General features: G+C 36.4%; 1 protein-coding gene across 1 annotated transcript; it reads left to right on the forward strand.

Moving 5' to 3' along the window:
• mypn (myopalladin) lies at positions 1 to 27143 on the forward strand. The gene is made up of 20 exons (XM_055169454.2): positions 1 to 395; positions 1686 to 2612; positions 17574 to 17749; positions 17860 to 17899; positions 18118 to 18496; positions 18579 to 18653; positions 18920 to 19061; positions 19246 to 19269; positions 19356 to 19472; positions 19606 to 20347; positions 20433 to 21812; positions 22121 to 22262; positions 23416 to 23637; positions 23828 to 23977; positions 24372 to 24448; positions 24972 to 25098; positions 25174 to 25381; positions 25476 to 25641; positions 25831 to 25964; positions 26073 to 27143. The coding sequence occupies exons 2-20, from the start codon at positions 1690 to 1692 to the stop codon at positions 26165 to 26167; spliced, it is 5319 nt and encodes a 1772-aa protein (XP_055025429.2). The 5' UTR covers positions 1 to 395; positions 1686 to 1689; the 3' UTR covers positions 26168 to 27143.
• Positions 27144 to 27901: the final 758 nt, after the last annotated feature.

Below are 27901 nucleotides of genomic sequence, written 5' to 3' on the forward strand. Positions count from 1 at the left end.
GTTTTTGCCTTGTTGTTTCCAAGTATCTTTCGCAATCTACCAGCGGTTCTTTTATTCAAATTTGTGTCACCGGTTCCTCAGTTTTCTCACAGGACATTGGAGAGGGCTCATTCACTGGCACTTGTTTCAAACACCCCCACCTCCCTTCACATAACCATCCACCAACATGCTGGCAAATGTTATTTCGTGTGCTGGTGACAGGTCGCTCAGCCCTGTGTTATTGTGCTCTTGCAATAACGGCAAGGTTAACTTTACACAGGACTAAGGAAACACTTCTGTCCTGACGCAGTTGTCCAGTGTTTCTCTGAAGAGCCCCGCGGTGAAGCTGGAGTTGAACTTGTGTTCATAAACAGGTGCAGATCTACAGATTGTGGAGTTCCCACCTGAAATCAAAGGTAAAGCACCTTGTATTCTGATGACCTGTGATGTAAGTGTGCCTGTTATTACGTTATGTGCCATACATTTTACATAAATTAAATGGGTTGTGCGTATGTATCTCTGAGCCTGAACGACAGCACACGTTTGGTCAGATAGTCAGTTTCTATTTTAGATTGGAATGTCATAACGGTTCGGGGGATTCTTTAATTGTTGGGTATATGTGTGCATTACATGAACGACATATGCAATGAACGGCCTTACGCTTTATGCAAATAGTCTTGTCTTGTATGCATGGGATTTTACTTGTGTTTTGTTCGTGTAAAGTGAGAGCTTACTATATTTAGCTGTGACGGGGGGTTTGGAGTGTGTTGGATCAGGATTCATGTACACGGCAGCTGTCTATGAGAGAGAATCACTGCTTGTGTTAATTGCTCTTATTTGACTGTCAGAAGCATCTGTTGGCAGATCCGGTTTCTGGAATCAGTAACATCAGGATGCCAATGGGGACTCCTTCCTCAAACTTAAAAACTCATAGATGTATGGATGAAAATAAGATTCTTTGGAAAGCACATTTTGTAGACCCCATGTTTAAAGAAGAATCGGAACAAAAGAGCCCCCAAAAACGTACAGCAAGAAGGTTTCTTAATCTTGGGTCAGGAGATCTTTCCCCTGTATCAGTGTGGGTTTCCTCTGGGTTCTCCGGTTCCTTCCACTGTCTTAAGATTAGACTCTAAAAAAAACTGCGTTGGGTCAAAAAAGGGACAAACCCAACCGTTGGGTTAAATAAACCCAAAAGTTTATATTTAACCCAGCAATGGGTTAAAACAACCTACAACAAAGCTACTGCTCACCGTCAGTCTTACTAAGCTGTAAAATAGGCATTTGATTTGTAGATATAATGGATGAGGGCCGTTACCACCAGAATACATCTCATGACCAAAGGCACGTGACAATCTAAACATCACTGCCATATGTAATTGACATTGTTTGGGAATCGTTCTTCACTCGATTTCCAATCCCCACTTTGTGCAGGCCAGTCAAGATCTTGCACACAAGACCATATTGACTGTATATGGACCTGGTTTGTGCCCACCACAGGCATAGTCATGCTATAACAGAAAGGATCACTTTGTGCAAACCATTACAATTTGATCTTTCCTATGACTAAGGTGTCGTGTACATGCTTCAAGCCGTGCGGTGTATACATGTGTGCTAACATATACAGTATGATATGTATACACACAATCATTTAATGTTCTTTATGTCTGTTGAAGATGGTTTACAATTATCCTTTATAATTTATCTAGGGACATGCAAGAGCATAACATGGATCAGCCCACATCACTGTCACAACTGTTACGGGAGAGTTACCTGGCTGAAGCCAGAGCTCACCACCGACACGGTGAATCGAGTTGCATAGATTCACCTCGACGTCTGGTATATGGAGCTATTAAAGAGAAAGCGGACAATTCTGGTGGGAATTTGGAACCACAGTTCCCGGACTTGTCTGCCTTCTTGAGTCAGGAAGAGCTGGACAAGAGCGTCGATTTGGCCTGCAAGGCCATCGGCAATGAGCCACAACAACGTGAGGCCAAATCTGATGGACACCCGCAAGTAACCCATTATGACGTTTTGTCCGACAGACCTGCTCTCGAGATGGCGGTCATGTCGGAGAGGCAATCGGCCCAGCCTTCCATTCAAGACGACACGGTTAGAAACATCAGACCTTCGAGGGAATCTCCTCCAGACTTCAAAAGAGCCACGAGAAATGCTCCATATGGTTTGGAGACACAATCCAAGAAGGAGTTCCTCAACAAGGCTGCCGATTTTATCGAGGAGCTTTCTTCTCTGTTCAAGGCCAACAGTTCGAAACGAGTTCGACCGCGTTCTTGTAAAGCCCATCGGAGTCGAAATCAGAACAAAGCCCAGCCCGATGGTGCTCTATACTCCTTTAATGCAGAAGATAGAGAAAGACCTGTTCTCTTTAGCCAACAGACGGAGGAACCGATGGAGTTTGACCAAGTCGTAGAGGAACCACATGTCCTAGAGGAGCCGCAGGTGTCCAGATGTGATATAGAGTGTAAGGCCCCAGCTTTAATAGAGACAGAGAACACAGAGGAACCTGTATATGAACCTCCACAGTTTATTCAGAAACTCAAAAGCAGAGAGGTTCCAGAAGGCAGCAAAGTCCAGTTGGATTGCATTGTCACAGGACTGCCGACACCAGAAGTTAGGTGAGTTTGAATTGACATATCTTGGGACTTAAAATGATATCTAAAGTTATTAAAAATATCAGGTACGTTTGGTATGATATATGCAGGATTGCATTTTAATAGTCCACTTACTTTAAGTAACTTTGTAACTACATGTCCACCAACTCTCACTAGAGTCTTATTTGAATAAGTTGACATGTAGTTACAAAGTTACTTATAGTCAGTAGAATGTATTAATAGATGAAGAGCTCAGATGCAAAACCGGCTAATGCTGGGTACATACCAAAAGATAATGGGGCTGATTTTGGGCCGATTTCCCCCTTTCCGACAATCCTGTCCCGGATTCTCTCGATGGTTCTACAGATTATTTTATGAGGTTTTCCCTTGGTGTGAGGTGTGTTAAGAGTGTCCGAACTTGATCGGAAGAACGTCGGAGCCGTCCCGATCGAGAAATGTAAATATTAAACATGTTTAATATTTACGATCAGAAATCCTGATGTGTGGGGGGAACCCGAGGACAAACGTGTGCATGCTCTTGAGATTATCATGTTAAACCAAACAATATCCAATCAGAAAGCGAGATGATGGAAGACGAAAGCAGTCATGACGCAGCAAAAATTAAAGTTGATGCAAAGTGAACTTCTACAGACCATGTTCTCGATGTCTCCATCACTTCGCCCAAACCCTTTTCTTTTATTCCCTTGAATTTTCTGTGAAAATCATTCCAAACACTATCATTGAAATTTCTTCCTGCATATCGTCTGCCATGCTTATTCTTAAGTCTTGCGCGATTTTGTGAGATTTCCCGTGTTCACAATCAAGACTCATGGCCCACCACACACTATAGAAGCAAAACGGTTCAATCTAGGATTTTTTATCCTCATGTTTGTGGTCTATCACATTTTGAAAATCTTATAAGATGTAAAAAATCTTTTGGTGTGTACCCAGCATAAGTGCATCTGACATGATTTCTTGTTAGTTAGCATTAATTAGACTAAAAACTGGTGTTTATATATTGTATAAGGGTGGGATTAAGTGGATTTGACATGTATAATAAGTGTAAGGGGCCTTTAGCGGCTTTTGCATCTAAGTTCTTCAAATTTAAACCAGACAGTCTACTACTACTCTAACCAGGGGTGCCACAAAAAATTTTGGCCCCCCCTACCACCCATTTTGCACCTTGCCAATCTACCCTGCTGAAGAAAACTGCATACCCGCAAGACCAGCATATGTTGTGTTTTGGTGCTGGTTTGCTGGTGACCACTAGCAAAGACCAGCATAATTCCCATGCTGGTTTGGTGCTGGTTTAGCCGGTGGTCATCAGCAGACCAGCATCTGCATCCCATGCTTGATTTAACAGGCAGGGTAGCAATCCAAAATCTTTGTTTACAATTTAATAATACAGACCTATTACTTTTGCTATTGCTTTTGACCACTATTATCAGTATAGTCAGAGACCTACCATGTTGTCTATAGCTATAAGTTGATTTATTGTGCAAATGTACATTTAATAGAAAAATATAGAACAGTAATGAAATATTCAGAAAAAGTGCAACATCCTACCACTGATTTAACACCCTTTTCAACTGGGAAAAGAGTTTGGGAAACCAATCGGGCAAGAGCGGGTGAGAGTGAGGCTTGCATGTGTATGAGTCAGCTAGCATACATGGTGGCAGTTAGCAAAAAGTCTGCTAGCATAGTTTGCTAACAGGAGAATGCTGGCAAGTGGCTTCAAATTCAACATCTATATCTGGACAAAAATGACATCCTTCTCATTTTCAGGTAGTGGTTGGCTAACAAGTAATATAAATAACAAGTAAATTACTTTAAAGCATATCAACTTCTACACTGAGCTAAAGTTACTGTGTAAAATGATTGTATACAATGTTAGCTACAGATCTTTGAATTCTTGCCTGGCTGCCAATCCTGTCTTCGGACAGTGGTGATCTATTCCCGGCATCTCCCCTCGTCTTTATGAAATTGAAACATTTTTATTTCCGACAAGGTATTTATGTCAGAGGTCAGTCTAGCTACTAGCCAGATTGATAAACAAACCGGCAAAGTGCTTGTGTCTGGTTAAATCATTTATAGACATGAATGATGCTTCAAATAATGATGTGGATGATGCGGGCTGGACCGATAGGTTAAAATAATTCTTTGCATTGAAGGTGGGATTCAATCCATATCTATAAACAAGACTTAAATAAAGATAGCCTATAGGTGCCGCCGGTAAAATTTTGCTGGCGATATATTAAAATCTTTCTCATCACGCAAGTTCTTAGCACAAAGATGTCTTGTGAAAGCTGAGTGTATATCATACAGTCTGAGGTCAGCCAGTCTAATTTTACCGCATTAGAAATGTGATGCTATGAGAATGCAGTGATTCAAACTCTTCAGTTTATCAAGCACAGTTGGCCAATGAGTAGAAGAGTAAACAGGATATTAAATGTGTAATATTACACATGCAGACCCATAGGGATGAGATATGTTTTCTTTATAGAAGTGAAGTGAAGGAAATGTTATTATCAATGTCTTAGTTTATACACTACACTAGCACTATAATGTTTTTTATGCCAATTTTATGCCCTTTTCAAGAATCCTTTGACTTTTATTGTAGCAATGTTTAAAAAATATACATATTTTCAAATATCATTTTAAATATGTTTCAACATATATGTAGGCCTACACTGAAAAAAACAACTTGTAAAATTTACTTAAAAAAATCCTCGTAACAATTTGCACGAACTTTTTTGTAAGTAAAATTTACTGCTTTTTTATAAGTAAAACTTACCTACTAAAATCAAATAAAATTTACTTAAAATTGCATGATAAAACATATGTTAAATAATTAATTAAATGTTACTTAATTATTTTATTTAGAAGTTAGATTTATTTTAATTGTTTAGGTAAAGTCTATTAGTTTTTTTTTTAAATTTAAGCATTGCTGTCCTAATAATATTAAATAAATGGTATTTTCTGTTTGTTATTTTCTTTAACATATTAATATGGACCTAGTTCTTTTAAGTGTTATAAATGGCATTATAAAACACAATTCATGACTGACAAGAAGTCAGTCATTGAATAAACTTGATTCGGAACAGAAACGCACACAAACTGTGTTTCTGACATGCATTATCAGCACTGTGGAGAGAATTACAATACATTGTTCTGAACAGGGTTCATGTAAAGAAACACTGATCACCTGAACGGTGACTTCACAAAATTATTATTTACAACAAAACAACATCAATAATATAAGAGCTTAAACCTTTATGACATTTTCCTAACAAATATTTAAGTAGTTAAAGTTCTTATCAGTTCTTATTCTGTGATAAATAAAAATATTCAGGCGCAAAGAATTGTGGGTATTCCTTACAACATGTGCAAATAAATGTAAGTAAATTTTACTTAAATTTTTTAGTGTAATGGATTTAATATTATTATATAAAAGTAAAATGAACTAAGATAAGCTAAAGTTTTTGATTAAAATTTACTTAATTATTTTAGGACTATGTGCAGTGACTATAAAACAGTTAAATAATACAAGATATATATCTAATAAGACTTACTATTCCCACACAGTTCATTTTTTACATGAATTAATTGTGTATTTATCATCATTTTACTTAGGAAAATCTAGTTCTCAATAAATGTTAATATTATTATGTAGAAATTATGAGAGTTAATTTAATAAATATTACTACACCAAAAAGTTCGTTTTTTCAGTGTATATGTTTACAAAAAAATGTTTTTAACCAATATATTTTTGGCCCTTTTTTGTATATTTTGAAATCTATATATTTACTACCAGTCAAAAGTTTAGAAACACTTGATTGAAATGTTAACTATGATCTTAAAAAAAAATTAATCTGAAGATGTATGGTTAAATGCTCAAGCATACTTTTGTAGACAAAAATATAGCTGTGCCAAACAAATACATGTTGGTTTCTTAGAAAACTATTGTATTAAAATATTATTTTTGAAATGTATGACATGGACAGAATATTGAAGGAAAATCTGCCACTAAGAGCACAGTTTAAATTGGATCTACTATAATATTCTTTAAAAAAAATCATTCTAAGGTGAAACTTCAAGAAGCTTCTTGATAAAATGACACAAGTATGGTTTTGCAAGTTTTAATGATAAGATTATAAGATATAAGAGAGTTTTAATTTACATTGGATGCCTTTAGTCAGCACAGTTACATTTTTGTTATGCCATAGTTTGGACAAATTTATAATTAATTTGTAATGTTTTTTTATCCACAAGTAAGTGTTTAAAATCTTTTGACAGGTAGTGTGTATATTTATATTCACACCACATTAAATGAAAAACTTTGTATGTTAACCCTGTAAACATAACAGGTATTTTCAACTACAAAACATACTTTTTATACAAACTTAAACATTTTCTACTTATACTTTATACATTTTATCCAAACCTGTCACTGATTCTTGAAACTTAGGCAAAAACATGTCCCACTAAGAAAAGTGCTAATTCTGTTGGAAATTAATAACATTTTTATGAAGAAAAAGAGTCAATGTTATAATCAGGGGGTCTTTTGCACATATAAAGGTCTTTACACACCGGGACGTTTTTCGTGCGCGTTTATCGTCGACGTTTAACGTCACGTTTTTCTGCTTTCACACCCAAACGAATTTTACTGGCGCTGAGCAATTTCACTCCCTGGACAGTAGATGGCGCCTAATACAAAACAGATATATGCCGGTACACGGGGCGGCGCTGCGAGACGTTATGCGTCTGTTCTGACACTCACTTGTCACACAGAAGAAGAGAGCCACTCGCGTGTAGTCAATAGCGATAGCTGTTTCCCAATGTCAAGGAGGGATCCTCGGAAGCCAGAATTTCGAGGATGCTACGTCATCGACGTCCGTCGAAGGACTGTTCCAATGTCGAGGATCCTCGAAATTTCAGCCAAGGACTGAGTCCTTCGCTCGAGAAATATCCCATATACAGGAAAGGATGCATATGTGTATCCTTCCCGCTCTTCACGCGCTGAAATCACCCACAATCCTTTGCGCGCAGCACCGAAAGCACACCTTTCAATCACGCAATGACGTAATGACGTGCACTTGCTAGCCTGTTCCATTTAACATGTTCTCCGACTGCTTAAAAGGAGCCTCGCCTAGCCTCTAAAGGAAGTGACTTGTAAGGACTAGTCCTGACAAGGAAGTATCCTTGACATTGGGAAACGGCTCGTGTCCCAATTCAGGGGCTGCGACCTTCTAAGGACGTATTTTAAGACCGATTGCGTCACAGCAGCGCGACTTCAGGCTGGTAAGGCCGTCCCAATTCGAAGGATGCTTAGAATGAAACCTCAAAATGCGTCCTCATTTCTCCGCGCTGTTAAGGATAGAACGAATGGATCCTTAACAGCCGAGGATATCCCAAGATTCATTGCGCGCCTGCAACGGCGGCTGGATATTATAAAATAAACAATTAAAACCTTCATTAAATAAAAGTGTGTATTTATCAAAAAAAGTTTGTCACTGTTTTAGTATTATAAGTTATGTTTTGTGTTAATATTATTATTTTTATGATGCATATATTTCTAAGGTTGATTAATAAAATTTAATATACTGTTGAATAGTTTAATCTATATCAACGTGTCATATTTTCTAAACTAAATTAATATTTTTCTGATTTCATATTTATTTTAATAAGTCAGAAACGTTTCCGCAATGTCCTGCTAACAGGCGCAGCAGGTGACGCCAATTATGGGTCATCCGAAGGTTAGACCGTCTCATTTCAGTTCTCTTCGCGGATTTCTGAGGCTGCCACCTTGAAAGACCGAGTGCTCATATTTAAGGTCGCATGCTTATAAGGTCGCAGCCCCTGAATTGGGACACAGCTTACAACCATTCATATACGATTTTTGGTTAACGGGCAAACAAACAAACATGGCTCTTGAATAAATATATAATCTTTGTACAAACAATATCTCCGTGAACTTGAATACATTTTTAAATGAAATCTATTTGATTCGATTCTTTTATCATCAGTTAATATATCAGCATCTCCACATAAAAGTAACTATTTTTGATAGAACTCGTTATATCAAAATTAAAACTCTTTCACAAAATACAAGGTAATGGGTGATCCGATGTGTGTACTTTTAACAAATCTTTTACAAGCACTTTCTCTGTTAACAATTTTCTCAAATTTCCTGCCAAATGTATTGTATTTTGTGATTTGGCTAAAGATTTAAGATCATTTTTACCAATATACTCGTTTTATAGAGGGTGGGTGGGTAGAACAAGGAACCACCATTTTTGTTGTGCCCAAAAATGTTATTACTCCTGCAAATTGGTAAGTGTTGCCTATAAATATAATGATGCAATAATTAGGTATGTAGTTATTACAATAAGAGGTCAACAATACTGATGTACAAATATATTCATAGTGCCAAAATGTCACGTTATTTACAATTCTTTTTTTTATCAAACATTTATTTGTGTGAATGAACTGCAGTTTGCAATAACAATCAGAGACATGACAGTAAAACCAAATAAAACAGGATTCAGAAATGTTGGTCCACTCCAGAAAAGTCACAATGAATGTAGTGCAACTGAATGGTAGTGCAAATCAACATTTAGAAATTAGACATTTTCAAATGTATTTCTTAAACGTATAAACACTTAAAATACATAAGTAAAATGGTATATAATAAACATTAATTTGTGTGAACAAGAACTGCAGTGCAAATCAACATTTAGAAATTAGACATTTTCAAATGTATTTCTTAAACGTATAAACACTTAAAATACATAAGTAAAATAGTATATAATAAACATTAATTTGTGTGAACAAGAACTGGCAGAGCTGTAGAGCAAATAAGTCACAATGATAGAAGTCTAAGTGAACTGTAGTGCAAATAAACATATCTATGAAATGTACATGTTAAACTGTATTTCTTGAATGTATAAACATTAAAAATATAACTAAATATAAATGGTATATAATAAACATCTATAGGTGTGACCCAAAACTGGCAGAGCGCTACTTCTGTGCTCTTCTTTCTCTCTTCTGTGCTTCGCTTTCAATTTTTTCCCTTTAGCATCTTTTGATAAGAGGTACATCTCCAGAGGTTCGTCTCGGACTGTTTTCTTTTGTTTAGATTGGACCTTGTCACGGCTGGTGCTGGATGATCCTGAAGACGTGCTTGCTGGAGCCTCCTCACTTTTGCTCACATCATTTTAGCAGAAATATTGCTGTGAACACTGTAAAGATAAATTTAGTTTTCATCAGAAACAATCTTTCACACTGAGGGCCATGCCACGATATCCATGAGGTCAATATTTGATTACAAATGTAATTTAGATTCATGGTATTTTATCTGGCTGAACAAATGCAGCAGATGTTACCTAAACACAGAACACAAATTAACCTCATAAAACCCCACCTTTGGTTTGGCTTGCATTTAAGATTTCTCCAAGCTATTTGGGGTTAGGAAAAAGCAATGAATATAATAACCAAATATTTTTTCTTTGAACATGAAACAGTGTAATTGTCCACTTTTGTGTACAACAGGTTCCAGTTACAAACAATGAAATACTATGGTGCAAACAACAAAACATGTGATGGTATGAAGGGAACATGACATGGTATGAAGTGTTCAATGTCAGTGAATTACATATCGTAATGCACCAATAATAATTTTTTATTACTTGCACAGTTATAATGTAGATTTGCACTACTGGTCTGTTCAATACATTAATGGACTGTCTATTTCATACTCCCTGTTCATTTGCACTGCTGGACTATTTGAATTGCATCGTTTGCACCCCTGTGTACTGAATATTAGAATAACTATTCACAATAACTTAAGCCATTGCACTCTTAACTGTTACAATCCAAATTCATTCATGCACTACTTAAATATTAATTTTTACTACTGTTCTGTTTAGTTTATGTACACATCCATTTGTACATTTCTGTAGATTATGTTCATAGTATTATGTTCATAGTACCACCCATGGTAAGTTGTTACATCGTATTACATAATCCTGCACCTATATGCAATTATTATTGATATCCTGCACTTTTTATACTGCTTTTGCACTTCTGGTTAGACCTTAACTGCATTTCGTTGCCTTGTGCTTGTGTAATGACAACAAGGTTTAATCTAATCATATGGCCCACACAGCTATGTATTGTAATGTTCTAATATATATCACGTTACCTTCGAAATTCAGTCGATGATGTGAGGAACTCCGACACCTTCATAAACCTCCACAGCCTCGATGCATCTTCTTTGTGTTTACCTGTTCCACGTGCTCCGCAAGACCATTTTGTGCTTGAGCGCCGCCAAGTCGTGTTTTACTGGAACTTCAGCAGCGCCAGGCACGTGAACAAATGCGCCAATCTCATTGGTCGGCCAACTTTTAACGCGCCGCGTCAAACCAAAAAAACGCGTCCGAGGCGTTTTTCTGAAAATGACGCTTTTGCGCGTCGCGCTTTTCGCGTGGGTGTGCGCACTCACGTTGGCGCTCGTTCTTGAGTCACGAGACGTTAAACGTCGACGAAAAACGCGCCCGAAAAACGTCCCGGTGTGTAAAGACCTTAAGGTTCTTTTATAGGTTTATTTTTATTAATTTAATGATATATGCTGGCCTATTGCCTACAAAATCAGCTGTCCTTGGTTAAGAAATAATCATTTCAACTTGATTAAAAAAGCCATTGAATAATATATTTACCACATGAAAGAGTAAATTGTAATATGTATTAAAAACTACACACTGTGAGTTTTAAACAATGTGTCCCACATATTCGTCACCACCGTCAGATATTTATAAAAACTACAGGGTCAACTGCATTCCTGAGGACCCCATTTTCAAACCTTCAGCTCTTCTGCATGCTTCAAGATCACTCAAGCTCCTGTATGTTTGGTATTTTCTCTTAAACTTGTTCATATTTTTGGACACTGATACTGTGACAACCATAAAATGTCAACGCTGTCATCTTTGTATAAAAAAATTAGATTAGATTATGAAATAAATGTATAATTTTTAAGAGAGGTCTGAAGTAGCTAGCAACAGAGGGGAAACAAGATGGCTAATGTGAACAACTCATCTATTTCATGTGAAAGAGTTTTTTGTCACCACCGTCAGATGTCACCACCGTCAGGTTTTCTTGTCTTTTCTGTCAGGTTTTATGTATTTTAGGAAGTTATGATTTGATATATTTTCCTCACAGTGCTCAGGATTGTTATTTTTTGGACCAAATATTTACATAAAGTTTAAGCAAGAAGCCATTGACTTGAGTGATGTACATTTTGGAATTGTATGTTGTAATGAGGCCAATGTCACCACCGTCAGATTAGTGTCACCACCGTAAGACGTAGTTTTATTTGTTTTAAATGAATATGGTTACAATATGTTTCTTCAGTGCTGTTGAGTTATTAAATAAATAGTCTCTCTTAATACAAAAATATGTTTATTAAAAAAAAATCATAAATTTTTCTATTTAGGCTTAAAGTAAACGTTGTATGAGTAATAACTGGAAAAAATACTGGTAAATTGCTGAACAGCCAAGACCTTTAATGATATACCTTCAGATTTTGTAATTTAACTTTTATTTTTCAAAATTCAAACCTGTTTTATCCAAATTCTCAAGAATCACTGCTTTATATTTTGGCCAAGAAATTATAATTTTTTTGATGTATGGGTCAGCATCTACCGTCCATAATTTACATGGTATTCTACAATTATGTCACTTTAAACACTTTAAAACTACTTTTATCGGACTGTCAGTAAAAACTTTTAGTAAATATCACTGAAGTAAAAAAAATTTAACATTAACTTTTAGGCTTAATACTGGGAGATCCTTTGAAAGCAGTTTCCATTGGGTTTCCCATAACATACTGTATGATTCATACTGAGGTAAATGTTCTGCACCAGTAATATAACTCAGCTTGTGAAAAAAAAAAACATAAAGGAAAGTGATTCATCAGAGGAGTGGTAAGTAAGAATGCTGAGTGTGCTGCAGCACGCCCAACAGAATTGTAAATGCAACACAAATTTTGGTTCATTAATATTTATTCATTAAGAGTGTAACCAATAACAAATAGCTTCCCTTGTTGGCATAAAACTGCTATAGAACTGAAACTAAAGTTTTAAAGAGATGTGTTTAAAAGTGGCAGATGCAGAAGTAGCTTATGGCTTGTGAAACTGGCTTTTGACGCGTTGTTCCTGGTTCAAATATGCCTTTTGCAGACCTCACTTGTCTCTTGTTTCCTATCACATTGAAAGCATTATTTTCAGTAAAAATTAAGAAAATGTTTTCAAAGTGCAAAATAAAGAGTTTAAATAACAGTATTTATTGAGTAGGGTTAGGCATCAGTGTTGGGAGGGTTTTTATTCAATGCAGCATCTATTTAATCATTTGAATAAATATATAATCATTTACACTTACTGGTATTATTGCATCCTGTTAATGTACAACAATTTACAAAATGTTATGTACAAAATATACTGAAAATACTTTTTTAAGTTAAATTGTCCTTTTTTAACCCAAGGCTTGATTGAAAATAAACCAACATTTTAGAGTGTAAGTTTTGTTATGATTTGCAAAATTAGAAAATTATATAAATGAGATGTAATGTCATAAATGGGTGATTCTCCCGAAAACTTGGTTTTAAAAATGTCAAGCATGAAAATGTAAAAATTGCTTAAATTTACTTTTTTTCCCACCAGACATTGAAAAACAAAGTCTGGAGTAAATGGGAACGTTAATTTAAAAAATTTTACTTATCATTTAACACTTTTTGTAACATAATTAAAAAAATTAGTTTACCGCATTACCGCAACAGTCAGAAAACATCAACACTGACATATTTTCAAAATGACATGACAAACCTGAAAGAACATAATTTGGAGATTCTGCACATGCATTTAAAATCAAAGTATTATGCTTCTATTAATTAAATTAACATTTAATAAGCATCTGTTGCGGTAATGATAATCAAAATGTCGTGTAAGCATTCTGACAAGACAATATTTCAAATTAACTGTAAAAAATGATCTTACCTGGTAGCCATCTTGAAGTAACTGGTCCATGTGCTTGGTCACTCAAAATCAAACTTTATTAAAATTCTGTATGTGTGCTTAAACTGTTCTCAAAAAGTGTTGCGGAGGATGAGAACATCAGACATGGACACATCATTTTCCTAATTTTTCTTCATTATTATTATACATGAATATTCAGTAAATATTTTTTCTGTCATCTAAAGTAGTCTAGCAAAACATCCATTTATTTTTTTTCTTAATATTTTTGTGTTCATTTTATTAAATTACAACATAACGCATGTTCAAACACAGCGGACACATTGCGGTACTGAGAATTTCAGCAGAAAATGAGATCAAATTTCCAATTATAAATTCTTATGTTGAAATCACACATTGTGCAAGGTAGAACACAGTATTGTGTTAATTCTGATGCTTTTAAATGTTACTATATTACACATTTTAAAGCTAAAATCATTAGTGCCGTGGTGTTTCAATGGTTTCGTGAGAATCACCCAAATAGACTCAATAAATCATGGATGATCAGGGCATGATGACAGTTAGCATAACAAAACCTCAATACAGATGCCAAATTTGATCCAGGGATATTCCTTGTTTATGAAGTATGTGTATGCTTTATGGTTGGTTTGTCATTGCTGAAATGGAAGTGTAACATTATTCAAAGCAAGCTCACCATACTGACAGGTCAAGGAAACGCATGCTTTTTTGAGCGAGTAGCGATTGTTTATGTTTGACAGATGAGGGGTTCGGACAGCTGCTCTCAGACCTGTGTTATGTGCAGTCAGCTGACAGTGATGTCAGAAACATTAGATCATCTCTTTACTTCATGAAATATCTATGCCTTTACACACACTGAAACTGTCAGCATGTTACAAAGATGTTTTACATTCATTTTAGCATTTTAACAGTTTGTGTGAACTGTAAATGTGTGTTTACCGTCGAATGGCTTTGTGTTGGGTGTAATGACAGCAGAATTCAATGTGGCATGAACACAAACTGATGATCCATCATCATGATGTTGTACTTTAACTTAAGCAAAACAAATCTGACCTTAACTTCATGTCACAAATTTGACAGATTCAGCTGGAAGTATTTTTTCTTCTCTTTACTTTGTCGTCATCAGATCACATAACTTAATGTACTTTTGAGGAACACTGTATGTTGTCGTGAGTTTTCGGTTGTTGAATGTGTGTTTCTGATGGAGATCTTCCATGCATAACGTTTGTTGTATGAAAGGCTACGCAGCAGTATGTTGAGCTCTGTATGGTCAGGATTAGTCTCTGTATTTGTGTCCAGTCCAGTTTAAATGGGGGTTCCTCTGCTATGGGACGTGTCTGTCTATGAGTTAAATAAAGCAAACAGGTGCAGCTTCCAGCTCAGAGTTTTAAAGTAGAGTCTTACTCAATAGAAATGATCCTCTTCGGTTCATAGATAAACTCAATACATTTCAGCCATGACTCAACCATATCACACAAATGCTTCTGGCCCTTCAGAAAATCTTTTAAACTGAAGGAGGACATTTGAGAAGATTTCAAAAAGTCTTGTCTCAAGCTATAACAGAAGGTGAGCATGATAAAAATCCTTGACATTTGATGTAGCTGCATGGTCAATTTGGGTCCAAGTACGTTGATTTATACATGAATACATGGATTTCTTGCTGTGTTTTGTTTATTAAAGTCTCTGTAAAATCAGATATTAAATGTGTTCTGAGTTTGTCACACCACAGAAAAATGTGTTATTAACCAGTTATATTATTGACCTTGTGTGCTTTTGCTGATGTATTTGTTTCAAGTGTGGATAACTTGTAAGTGTTTTGGTTTTAAAATTTGAACACAAAATGCCACAATTGCAATTAAAGACACTTTAGTAAAGCAGTAGGTTTTTTTTCTTATTGACATTTTGTGATGTCATCAATCAGTAATATTTTATATTTCTGATGTCTTCCATGTAATAAAAGTTTGTAATGTTACAAATGTTGAAATAGTTTCAAAAAGTCAAATTTTTTTATGAAGAGACATGTTTTAATATACACTGCAAAAATGATTTTCAAGAAAAAATTGTATTAGTATTTTTGTCTCTTTTTTCAGTAAAAATATCTAAAATTCTTGAATTCAGATGCTTTTTCTTGATGAGCAAAACGACCAAAGAAAATAAGTCTAGTTTTTAGAACAAAAATATCAAATTCAAGTGTTTTTGTGCATAAAACAAGCCAATGGGGTTAGCAAAAAAATATTGAACATTTTTCTTAAACACTAAATTCAAGAAGAAGAAAAAATCCTGAAAAATAATGCAAAAATGACTTTCTTACTTAGTATTTTTGTCTTGTTTTCAGTAAAAGTGTCTAGGGGTTCTTGAATTGAGATGTATTTTTTTATGAGCAGAGTGACCTAGGAGGGGATATCTAGTTTTTGGACAGAAAATATACAGTTTAAGTGAGTTTGTGATAAAAACAAGCAAAAAAAATGTGCTAATGGGGTAAGCAAATTTTTCTTGAATTTAGTGATTAGGAAAATTGTTCAAGATTATTTTGCGTAACCCATTGGCAGATTTTTTTTGCTTGTTTTATGCACAAAATCACTTAAATTTTATATTTTTGGTCTAAAAACTAGACTTATTTTCTTGGGTCATTTTGCTCATCAAGAAAAAGCATCTTAATTTAAGAATTGTTAGATATTTTTACTGAAAACAAAATATAAAAATACTAAGATTTTTTTCTTGAAAATATTTTTTTGCAGTACAAAAAAAGACTTTCTTTCTTACAGTGGAAATTCTTAAATCAAGATGTATTTTCTATATGAGCAAAATGCCCTAAGAAAATAGGTCTAGTTTTTAGAAAAAAATGTACAATTTAAGTACATTTGTGCTTAAAACAAGTAAAAATGTCTGCCAATGGGGTGAGAGAATTTAGCTTCAATTAAGTGTTTAAAAAAACAAAACTTATTTCAAGATTTTTTTCTCACCCCATCCATTGGCAGATATTTTTAAGCACAAAATCACTTAAATTTTATATTTTTTGATTTAAGAATTATTAGATATTTCTACTGAAAACAATATAAAAATACTAAGTAAGAAAGTAATTTTTGCAGTGTATAAAACAAGTTGAAATTGTTTAACTTTAAGTTATGTCAACTATTCACAGGTCAAAACTTAAAAAAGTGGTTAAATTGACTTGAAAACCAAGTTGTTTTAACTTCATGCTACATTTTTTACAGAGCAGGGGCCGGGGCCCACAGGAGGGGCTTCGACAGATTTTCAAGGGGGTCTCCAGATGACTTGATTATTAAAAATAGGACAAAACAAGGGTTAGATCAGCCAAAAATCAAGATATTTTTTATTGTTTGGTTGTTTTTGTTACAAATTTACATTGTTTAGTCATGCCAAGCTCTGTTTTTTCATTTGGTAAAAACTGAGAGACTGGGGCTTCAAATATTGTTGCGGACAATGGAGGGACCCTGAAATGATAAAGGTTCATAACCCCTGATCTACAGGGACGTTTAACACACTCTAAAATGGTTTTGTTAAAAACAAGACAATTTGTGTTAAATAGCATAGCACAAACAATGTGTAAAATATTAATGCACCCTTTATCAGAGTGCAGAAGATCTAGAAACACTTCACTGTCATTATACCACGGGGCTGTTGAATGCTTTATTCTGATTGGTTTAGAAATGTTTCAAGGGTATGCATTATTTTTCAATAAATGCACACTTAACGTGTCAAATGTCTTAAAATACCCACCACAGCATTATCTGTGTCCTTTAAATTATTTCAAAATATTGCACACCCAAAGGGGCATTACTACCTATTTTCCAAAGTTTTCAACAGCACGTCGTCAAGTATTCCTTAAGTACATGTTTGTTTAGTGAAGTTTTTATCTGCTCTTATAAATCTATGTCCAGTGTTAAAGTAGTAGTTTTATCACTCTGGTGTATTTCAGATGGTTTTGTGAGGGGAAAGAGTTGGAAAACAGTCCTGATATTCAGATCATCAGTATTGGCGATCGACATTCTCTGATCATCGCTGAGGCTTTTGAAGAAGACACAGGCAGATATTCCTGCTTCGCTTCCAATTTTTACGGTACTGACTCCACATCAGCCGAAATCTACATTGAGGGTGAGTGTGAATAAATTATAGACAAAATCTGTTATCAAATATAAAGTATTGAAGCATAGCAGCTAACCCACAATCATGTTTGTGTTTTATTTTTATTTTTTTTATAACAGGTGCATCATCATCAGATTCTGAAGGAGAACAACAAGCTCAGTAAGTGCTTTTTTGGTGAAATCATAATAACTGATCATGCACTGCTAAACACATCTTTTAGTTGCAAGAACACAGACTTATTGTCAAATTAGAATGATCTATTAGTGTTTATTACAGGACAACCCACTAATAACCTTAAAATATCAATTATCAGAATCACTCTATGTGTGCAAAGGGTGTAACGGTACACCATCATACCAACTACATTCATTTTTCAGACTTTATAATAAAGACACTCCTCCAAAGACTGATATAACCTCAGTAACACCTGACACATATGTTGAAGACTTTACACCAACTGTAATCAACCCCATCCCTGAAGAACCGGAACCTTTGGAAACAGATGAAGATCCTCTGGCACAGTTGAACTTGGACCCACCTTCTGTGCAAGGTGATACAGATCTTCTGGTTTCTGAGGTTATCAGCTCTCAAACACCTGAACTAGAAGCAATCGCGCCACTACAAGTACCACCAACATCACAGTCTCAGGTGGAGTCCTCTCCACCACCTACTCATCCAACTGTTTCTCCATCATCACTTCCAGCTAACCAAAGTATATCTAATATACTGTCAACATCTCAACAGAGCAACCCTGAGGTACTTGAAAGACACTATTTCAAAATCAAAATTTCCACCAGAGCATGTTTTCTTTTAACGTTTAATGTGTTTTCCTCTTTAGAATCTAAATGGCAGCAGTAGTTATCTTGAAAGCTTCGATATAAGACCCATAATGGCAGCTCCTGTTTTTACAAAGGTAAAAAATGCAATGTTCATGACCGTCCAAAACTATGGAGTCAAAACCTTGTTGGGGTGTAGGCTCTTTTGACCTTGTCCAGTAACCAATCACATAGCAGCTGGCTAAAAGCTATTCCCTCGCAAACATCCACAACACTAAGTGATTTAACAGCAAGTTTCAGATTTGCAAACTCCGTTTGCAGTCCTTTCAGTTTTTGTAGGAAACTAGTTGTTATGTACCAATTTCATCTAAAGTTTCTTCTTCATAATTGTCACCTGATGCAGACCCTTCAGGATGTTCTGGCTCAAGAGGGTCAGCTGGTGGTGCTGGAGTGCCGAGTGAAAGGTATTCCCTCCCCTAAAGTGGACTGGTACAGAGAGGGAACACTTATTGATGATTCTCCAGACTTCAGGATCCTCCAGAAGAGTATGTCTAACTTCAGTGTGCAGTGTTTTTGTGTGGTTTGAATCCATCGTTGGAAGGTCTACCACAAATCCATAATCTATTTCAGCCTTTACCATGAGATGAAATGTTGCATAAACTGTTCTAGATAATAAAATTACTTCTGCCAATCCATAAACATAAGCTGCTTTCCCCTTTCTCCCTGCAGAACCCAGGTCCATGGCTGAATCAGGTGAGTTTGGTTACTGCTCTGTTTAAAAAAAGGTAAACATTTCATGACATTAACAACCCCAAATCTCTGTGGTTTGCTGTGGAAAGAGGAGATATGTACTTTGGTCATTGCGGAGGTCTTTCCTGAGGATTCAGGAACTTTCACTTGCACGGCCAGCAATAAATACGGCACAGTCTCCAGTATCGCAGTGCTGAGGGTGAAAGGTAATTTTCTGTCAAGGGTGTAGAAGAGATAAGAGATCTGTTTCAGACTTTCTTATAAAAAAGAAAATATGAAGACTGCATGTATCACATCTCTAAATCATGTTTCTGAGGAATATTTTCTGTGTATCAACAGGACGCAATATCGAAAGCATGGAACCAGATTTTCCTCGGGTAAACAACAAACTTCACTCAAGTATGGTTTGTCTTGACCCTTTGGGCTCAGCCTCAATGCAGTCAGACACTCTGGACACTGGAAGTCATTCCCCAGAATCCCTAAACTCCAGTTTACGCCGCCATGACCTAGCCACCAGCCTGCCCAGTCTAAACCCTCTTACTATTGGAAAGCTCCACTCGGATACATTTAGGTCAAGTTTACCTCAGCTGGACCCACTGAGCCTCAGTTGTTCTCGCCTTAACCCAGTGAATTTGGACTCAAAACAGAAACCTCTCAGCTCTTTCACAACACACTTTGATTCAGGTGGGTCTGATTTGAAATCTTCCACGGAAGCAACCCAGTGTCCACCCAATGGATCAACGTCCACCATTAATCTGAGCTCTGACTTGGATGCTCAAGTTGAACCGTCACAAAACGTTCAAGTTGGGTCAGAATCTAACTCCCACCCTTCTGTTATTATTCCCAAGTTAGAAAAATCCAGTAACAATCATGATCGTACACTTCTTAAGCCTTTACCAGATCCCCCAACCTCCTGCCTCAAGACCAGATCTGAGGGTGTGTTAGCCAATCACAATGAGTCTCGCTCCAGTTCACGAGTGGGTCTCAGAGTGACCTTTAAACTACCTGAGGATGAAGAGGAGGAAGAGAAATCAAATTCATCCAACAAAGAACCACCACCTGTGCTGGCTAAACCAAAATTGTAAGTATCATCTTCAATTGTAATACAAGAAATCTTGTTTAATTAGACATAATTTATCATCTTTGTTTTACCATTCTGTGCCTAGAGACCCAGTGCAACTTCAGATCCTCCACAACCAGGTGCTTTTGGAACAGCAGCAGGACAGTACCTCTCCAAGTTCTGAGCCAACGACTGTCACCCCAGATCACTCCCCTCCAAATTCAATGTCTTCACAACTCAAAATGAACTCTGGTCCGACTCCACAGTTGATGACTGCATCTGTCCCTGTACAGCCTATAGCACCGACCCCTATATTAAAAACTGCACCAGTATCCCAGTTGAATAAGCCTTTATCCAGTTCAATGCCACAGCTTAGTCCATTAGCCATCCCAATAGCTCAAAAAAATCTTGTACCATCTACTTTGTTAAATAATATTCCACAGACTGTGGCTCCCTTGGCGTCTTTTACCCAAACGACTGTGGTGCCTACTGCCCCTCATCTCAATATAGACCCAATCTCACCAATGGCCCAACTCAATATGTCTTCAATAGCTCCGGTGCCAAATGTGACACCACTCATCCCAATAACTCAACCAACAGCTCCCAACATGACTCAATTCAATCTAGGACCTACTAGACCTTTGCCTCAGTTTATCATGGCTTCACCCATCCAACCAAACACCAACCATATGCCCTCCATCACCCCGTCCACTCACATATCACAAATAAACATGACTCATACCCTACAGAAGACCTCTGTTGAAGTAGACAAGACTATAGCTAAGACACAGTCACTGATAACATCTGATGTAGCGAGCGTAAACAACATCATGTCTAAGGCAAACACCACCCAAGTTACTCAACCCAGCATTAATTTACCACTAATACAAGACACAAAGAATAAAAGTGTATCTAATGTACCGATGGGTAAAGTCAGTTCCCCTCAGCTTCTTAGTAATCCACCTGCACCCACATCAAGTCTAGCATCTGCTCCACCATTGAACTCCACCCAGACTCCTTTAGCCAGTCAGATACCAGTTTCTACCCAGAGCTTCAGCTACACAAGACCAAAGGAATTCATTGCTGCCCAAACTCTCTCTCCTATCAGGAGTCCCTCTCCAACCGAGTCCCCTGTTCCAATGCTCCATGAAATAGCAGCACAGATATTCCCAAAGTCAACACGGGAGCTTATGTCACCCGTCAACCAGTTTGTCCCATCGGCAAAAAAGTTCCCAACAAGGATTCTGGAATCTCCCAGCAGCCCTCCAGCATATGTTTCCTCACCACCTTTAATGCATCCTGGCCTGATGAACTCAGTCTTTTCTTTTAGAACTCAGTCTCCACCACAGGCTTCTTCCCCAACTTCAAGCTGCTCTTCTCCCAGCCCTATCCACAATCCAGTGGCCTTCCTTAGCTCTGTCCTACCTTCACTGCCAACATCTCCTCCAACCAATGCCATGGGGCTGCCTAAGGGGGCTCGTCCCGGGTGAGTAAACTCAGACACTTCATTATAAAGTCCCTGATAATCAAGTATGGTTTCATTGTCACACTTGGCTTACTGTGATGTAACCAAGTTACTGAATCAGAATTGTCAAGTTAGATTTTGATTTTTACAATTTTTTGGGGGTTTTGTGGGTAGTGTTTATGGGTTAAGGTGAGGAATAGGTTTTGGTCTGTGATTGTTTGACAGAAAGGTTTTCCCAGGACTGACAATAGAAGTCTATCAGAATTCATGTCATTGTAAAATTAAATTTTGTATTTTACTTTGGTCTTATGGCATCATTCGACATCCAGACCTCAAGGCGCAATGAAGAAGAATCAAAGAGGCCTCCGGCCCATGTCAGATGACGACATCCGAGATAGCAGAGAAACTCTCTTAAAAGATATTGAGAAAAAACTACGATTCACTAATGAATCGCTTCGTTTTGGACAACAGGTACTAAGAAATGTATCAACTTTTCTTTCTTTCAATCAACATATCTCATATATTGAGTATCACTTGGAAATCCCTTAGATCAGGGATGGGCTACTTCGGTACTGGAGGGACACTGTCCTGCAGAGTTTGGCTCTAGCCATAATTAAACACACCTGAAGCAGCCAATTAAGGTCTTACTAGGCATACTAGAAACTTTTAGGCAGGTGTGCTGAGGCAAGTTGGAGCTAAACTCTGCAGGACACTGGCCCTCCAGGACCGAAGTTGCCCATCCCTGCCTTAGATTATATCAAATGTTGACTTTAAGGGGAGGTTTCCCAGACATGGCCTACTACTACCAGACTAAAATGTTTGAGCTAAAATTTGTACTACTTGTTAGAGTGCATAAAAGTACATGCACAAGCGAGTTATTGTGTATCATAATCAATGCTGATTAATAAATGCAACTAAATCAGATGACTGTCAACGTCAGTAAACATGGGCAGTGGAGTTGACGTGACAGAAACATCTATGTGTTACATAAATAGATGTGACTACATTCAGAGATCCTGAACTGGAGGTCATCCAGAACCTAAATGGAGCTGGAGTTACCAGGACAGAGTTTCCCTCCACTGGGAAGTAAAGTTCAAGCTGCCTGGAGAATTTTAAGATTCCGAGACTAACAAGTGCATGTGAATGTCGACACAGTGATCACCACAGCAACAATCTGGTGAATCATTATGCCAACAGTTTAAGTTGCTTTTGTTAGGAAATTTCATCAACTGGTTCTTTATGGAGTCATTTTGACATCACTAGCTGTCCATAAATAATGAAATAGTTAACAGTAACAGTTAAACGGATCATCTGAACAGTCAATAAATCCATAGAGAGAAACTTGTGCAGTACATGAATCTGTGGAGCCTACACATGTACCTGATTGTTGTTTACAGTGTGAAGACCTTTTTTATTTCTTGAGCAATTTTAACTTCCATTTATTTATTTATTTATTCTTGTTTGTTGTTTTTGTACATGTCCATGATTTCTATTGTCTTGAATTATGTATTTATATGCCATTGGGACAGCTTTAAAAAACAAACACAATAGCTTTCTGTTGACTTTACAGAACATTCAGAAGCTGAAGAACTGTTTAAATGGGAAACATTCATTTTTTGTGCAGGAATACAAGGTGTCGAACTTTGAGCAGAGGCTACTTAGTGAGATCGAGTTTCGTTTGGAAAGAACACCAGTCGAAGAGTCGGACGATGAAGTTCAGCATGATGAAATTCCAACCGGAAAATGTATCGCTCCCATCTTTGACAAGAAACTGAAACACTTCCGGGGTGTGGAAGGGCTTCCCGTAACATTTACCTGTAAAGTGGTTGGGATTCCTGTACCTAAGGTGAACACATAGAAACTGATAAAGTTTGTTATTTAAATCAATGTAATGAATAATTGATTGAATCGATTTCATTTGTAGTCATGAAAACATAACGTCCATAAACCACAGCCATTAAACTAGTTATAATAGACATACACACAAAACTGGTTAGTGCTAAAATAATATTTCTTTATTTTGTATTTTCTCACAGGTGTATTGGTTTAAGGATGGAAAACAAATTTTGAAGAAGAATGAACACTATCAGAAGATCAGAGAAGGCGATGGAACGTGTTCTTTACACATAGAAGCTGCTACGAGTGATGATGATGGAAATTATACCGTCATGGCAGCAAATCCACAGGTAACAGCAAGCAAAATGTATATAATACTACATATACAGTATATATACAGTGCCATAGATTAACCATTTTTGGGTTCCTCAAAGAACCATTCAGTCAAAGGTTCCTTAAAGAACCATTTCTTTCTTACCTTTTTATAACCTAACCTAATTTTTTGACACAAAAAGTTACAGTTTTTTTATGGAGCCATTTAGTCAAAAATGGTCCTTCTATGGAATCATGAAGGACCTTCGGTTAGCATCCACATTCATCTTAATGGCACTTGGTTAGCTTGTGCATCTACATGTATCTGCTGAGGCTTAAAGAATCACAGGGTATCAGCCTACTATTGGTTAGTACTGTAAGAAATTGCTATTATTTTTGCATGTCAGTCAATTCTGTATTTTATATTCTCAGGGCAGGATAAGTTGCTCCGGACACTTGATTGTCCAAACGGGTCCGCTGAGAAATCGACCTGTGGTTCACTCTCAGAGGTGAGGTACATTAAAGTGCTGCCTTTTTTTGTTCTAGTAGCTGATACATTTAAAGAATCGTGTGAACATTACAGAAAGAAAGTCAAGAGCAATGTAATAGACTTTTATTAAACCGATAATTCCAGTCTTGGATGCTGATTGGATACTGGTCAGTAATGGGTTCTTGACAGATCAATCATAATATTTGCATAATTAAAGTAATTATAAATTTGCCTCATAAAGTAATGTTTAAATAAAAATTTCATTTTATAAATATTGGGTAAGGAGTGTTTTTTATACCAGCGTTATACCAGAGGAGTGCAGCAGGGTTCAGGTCTGGGCCCTTACCAAATTGTTAAAATCTAGAAAATTTGATTTACACAATTCTCTAGAATGTCATTATATGCGGAGTCAGATTTTTGCTCTTGGAAATTACTGAAATAGTCAAACTTTTGTCCATATGGTGTAGCAAAGCCTCTCGTGCCTTGGTTCTTATTATATAGAAAGTATATATATATAAAATTTCTGTCATACACATACATAGAGTCCGAGCACGTGTACAAGAAGTGGAAGGAGAGTCCACGCAGGAACGATTTTTCCGTCCTCACTTTCTGCAAGCACCAGGAGACATGTTGGCACATGAGGGCAGGCTTTGTCGATTAGACTGCAAGGTATGAATATCTCAAATATTGCAATGGCCTAAAGATTTTTTTTTATATTATTAATTCTTCCCTTCTGCTGTGTAGGTGAGCGGATTACCTCATCCAGAAATCATGTGGCTTCTAAATGGGAAGCCGATATATCCTAACATAACTCATCGTATGATGGTGAGAGAAAATGGGGTTCATTCTCTAGTTATTGATCCTCTGACTCAAGCCGATCATGGGACGTACACCTGCATCGCCTCAAATAAAGCCGGCCAGAGTTCTTTCTGTCTCGATCTCAGAGTAGTAGGTGAGATCCAGCTGTATAAATGTTTCTGGGAATGGGCATTATCATTGAAGAAATGCTTTCTTAAGTGTTCAGAACTATTTTCACTCTTCTTTAGAGAAAGAGATGAAGCAGGCGCCACATTTTTTGGAGAAGCTGCAGAACACGGGCGTGGCCGAGGGAGCACCTGTACGTTTGGAGTGCCGGGTGATGGGAATGCCATCGCCGGTCATTTACTGGAAAAAAGATAATGAAACGATCTCCCACGCACAGGAGAGATTGAGGTGAGGATGCGGAAAACATCTGCCTGCTGTAGTCCTGCTCAATAAAAATAACTAATTTTGCTTAAAAATCAGAAAACAGGGTCCAATATGGTCTGTCAGGTCAAAACCAGGGTAACCAGCTAGATGTCACATAAAATCATTTACTACTTTAATAATCCCACATTTCCATCTGTGTCTTTGATATCCCAGCATGCATCAGGACACCACAGGGTATGTTTGTCTACTTATTCAACCTACCAGAAAAGAGGATGCTGGTTGGTATACGGTGTCTGCGAAAAATGAGGCTGGTGTCACATCATGCACAGGCAGATTAGACATATATGGTAAATCAATTTTTTAGAACAATAATGGGCATGTATTGTATACAACACATAAGTTAAACCAAAAAGCGATGTTTTTCTGCAATGTTTAACCTTTTTTATCCTCTGTAGCTCAGTGGCATCAACACGTCCATCCTCCCATGAGGAAAACACAGCTCAATGGAAACCGGTACACAGCTCTGACATTCGAAAGTGAGGAACTATAGAAGCTTGTGGAGTTGTGATGGTGCACAAATATTTTTAGACACAACATTATGTTTAGTACTTGCAATCTAAATAATTTAATTGTAGAAATTTGAGTTTAAATTTCCATTTAATGCAACAAAACACTAAATATTTTTAAATACACATGGATATATTTTGGTAGCAGCTGAATGTAATTGTTTCTTTCTTTCCTGCATTTGCACATGCGTCTGTCTTTAGCTACTAATATGAGCCATTATCAAAATATAATCTAGACTCTGCAAACTTCTGCAGCTATTTTATTATTAACATATCACACATACATCATATATATAATGATGAACAGTGTTGTTTCTTGTTAGTAGGCTGCGTGTCTGTCTTCTTTTTAAGTCATGTAATGTCAGCAGGTCAACAAAATGTCCTATTTAACTTGTTTTTCAACATTAAATCCTGCTGCTCTTTAGGTTTTTATTAAATTAAGTATGTGTATGCAAATGACTAGTTGTGGGTTTTTTTCTTGATAAGTACTATGTCTAATATGGCAGCGTCAGTGCCAAATTTAAGTATGGGTTTAGAGATGAGAGAAACCCTCTAAATCTACTTAAAACATATTTTTAGAAAGAAATGGATATATTTTGCACTTCACTTTAACAAAACTATGTTTTACATTTCAAACCTGTGTGAATGTAGCTGAGTGATCTGATGAGAACTGACCAACATCATAGCTGTGATTATCAAATGTTGATAGGAAAGAGTAAACAAGAATGAGAAAAATAAAATTATATATTATTGTTGAGAATTATTGTGAAGAATAATTATGCTGCTTTAGACAATGTAACAAATTAGATTTTATTAGATATTATTACATTTTTGTGGATGTTTACAAAGCCTTTTATGAAATGTGTTGTTTTACCACCCATAGAACAATTAAATGCAAATGATGTGAAAATGTATAATAGGTTTCTTTTCTTGAAAATAAAGTTATATTTATTCAATCAACGACAATGTCTCCTTCTCTTAAATATCACGAAAATCTGACTTTTTCCATGTTTAAGTGCAATAATTGGGTCCTTACTGCTTGTATCAACTTAGAAAATGTGTAAAAGAACAACCCAGTAACTTAAACTTTAACTAAACCATTCTCTGCAAGCATGTGAAAAAATAGGTCATTGAAATTTGGTTCCCCTTCAGAAGGGTGATGTCAGAAGAGAATCATACCGCCCTTTAATCACAAAAAAAATTAGTTCAGGGATTAGCTTATTTGCATTTAAAAGGACACACCCCAAAAAAAAAATTCTGTGTACACATACAAAGTGGCAATTTTAAAATGCTATAATAAATTATCTATATGGTATTTTGAGCTAAAACTTCACATATGTACTTTGTGGACACCAAAGATTTATTTCACATCTTTAAAAAGTCTTGTGAAATGTCCCCTTTAAATGTTGTTTTGTAACCAAGCTGTGCACATGAATATTTTGTGATCATAATTCTGAACATGGCATACACTGTGTAGTTATGTAATTTTAGCCAAAATCAAAGAGACTTACAAATGAGGAATATAACAACAATTTGTAAGAACATAGAACATTATATGGAAATAATACATATTAGTAGAAACAAAGATTGTACTAAATGTATGTATTATATTATTGCAACTGCAAATCAGTTTAGAATTTATTGCAATTAATAATTTTGCCGTAAAGCCTGTTTTTTAAACGGTCTCCATTGGCAATTGAAGTATTGAAAAGCTATTG

The sequence above is a fragment of the Misgurnus anguillicaudatus genome, chromosome 11 (genome assembly GCF_027580225.2).
Source record: "Misgurnus anguillicaudatus chromosome 11, ASM2758022v2, whole genome shotgun sequence".
In the NCBI taxonomy this organism is placed as follows: domain Eukaryota; kingdom Metazoa; phylum Chordata; class Actinopteri; order Cypriniformes; family Cobitidae; genus Misgurnus; species Misgurnus anguillicaudatus.

Bases quoted from the DNA above. Each gene is read 5' to 3' on its own strand.
- mypn (XM_055169454.2), top strand. From the start codon at position 1,690: ATGCAAGAGCATAACATGGATCAGCCCACATCACTGTCACAACTGTTA. The intron at 19,473-19,605 runs GTAATTTTCTGT...GTGTATCAACAG, and splicing joins CGCAGTGCTGAGGGTGAAAG to GACGCAATATCGAAAGCATG. The intron at 25,099-25,173 runs GTATGAATATCT...TCTGCTGTGTAG, and splicing joins TTTGTCGATTAGACTGCAAG to GTGAGCGGATTACCTCATCC.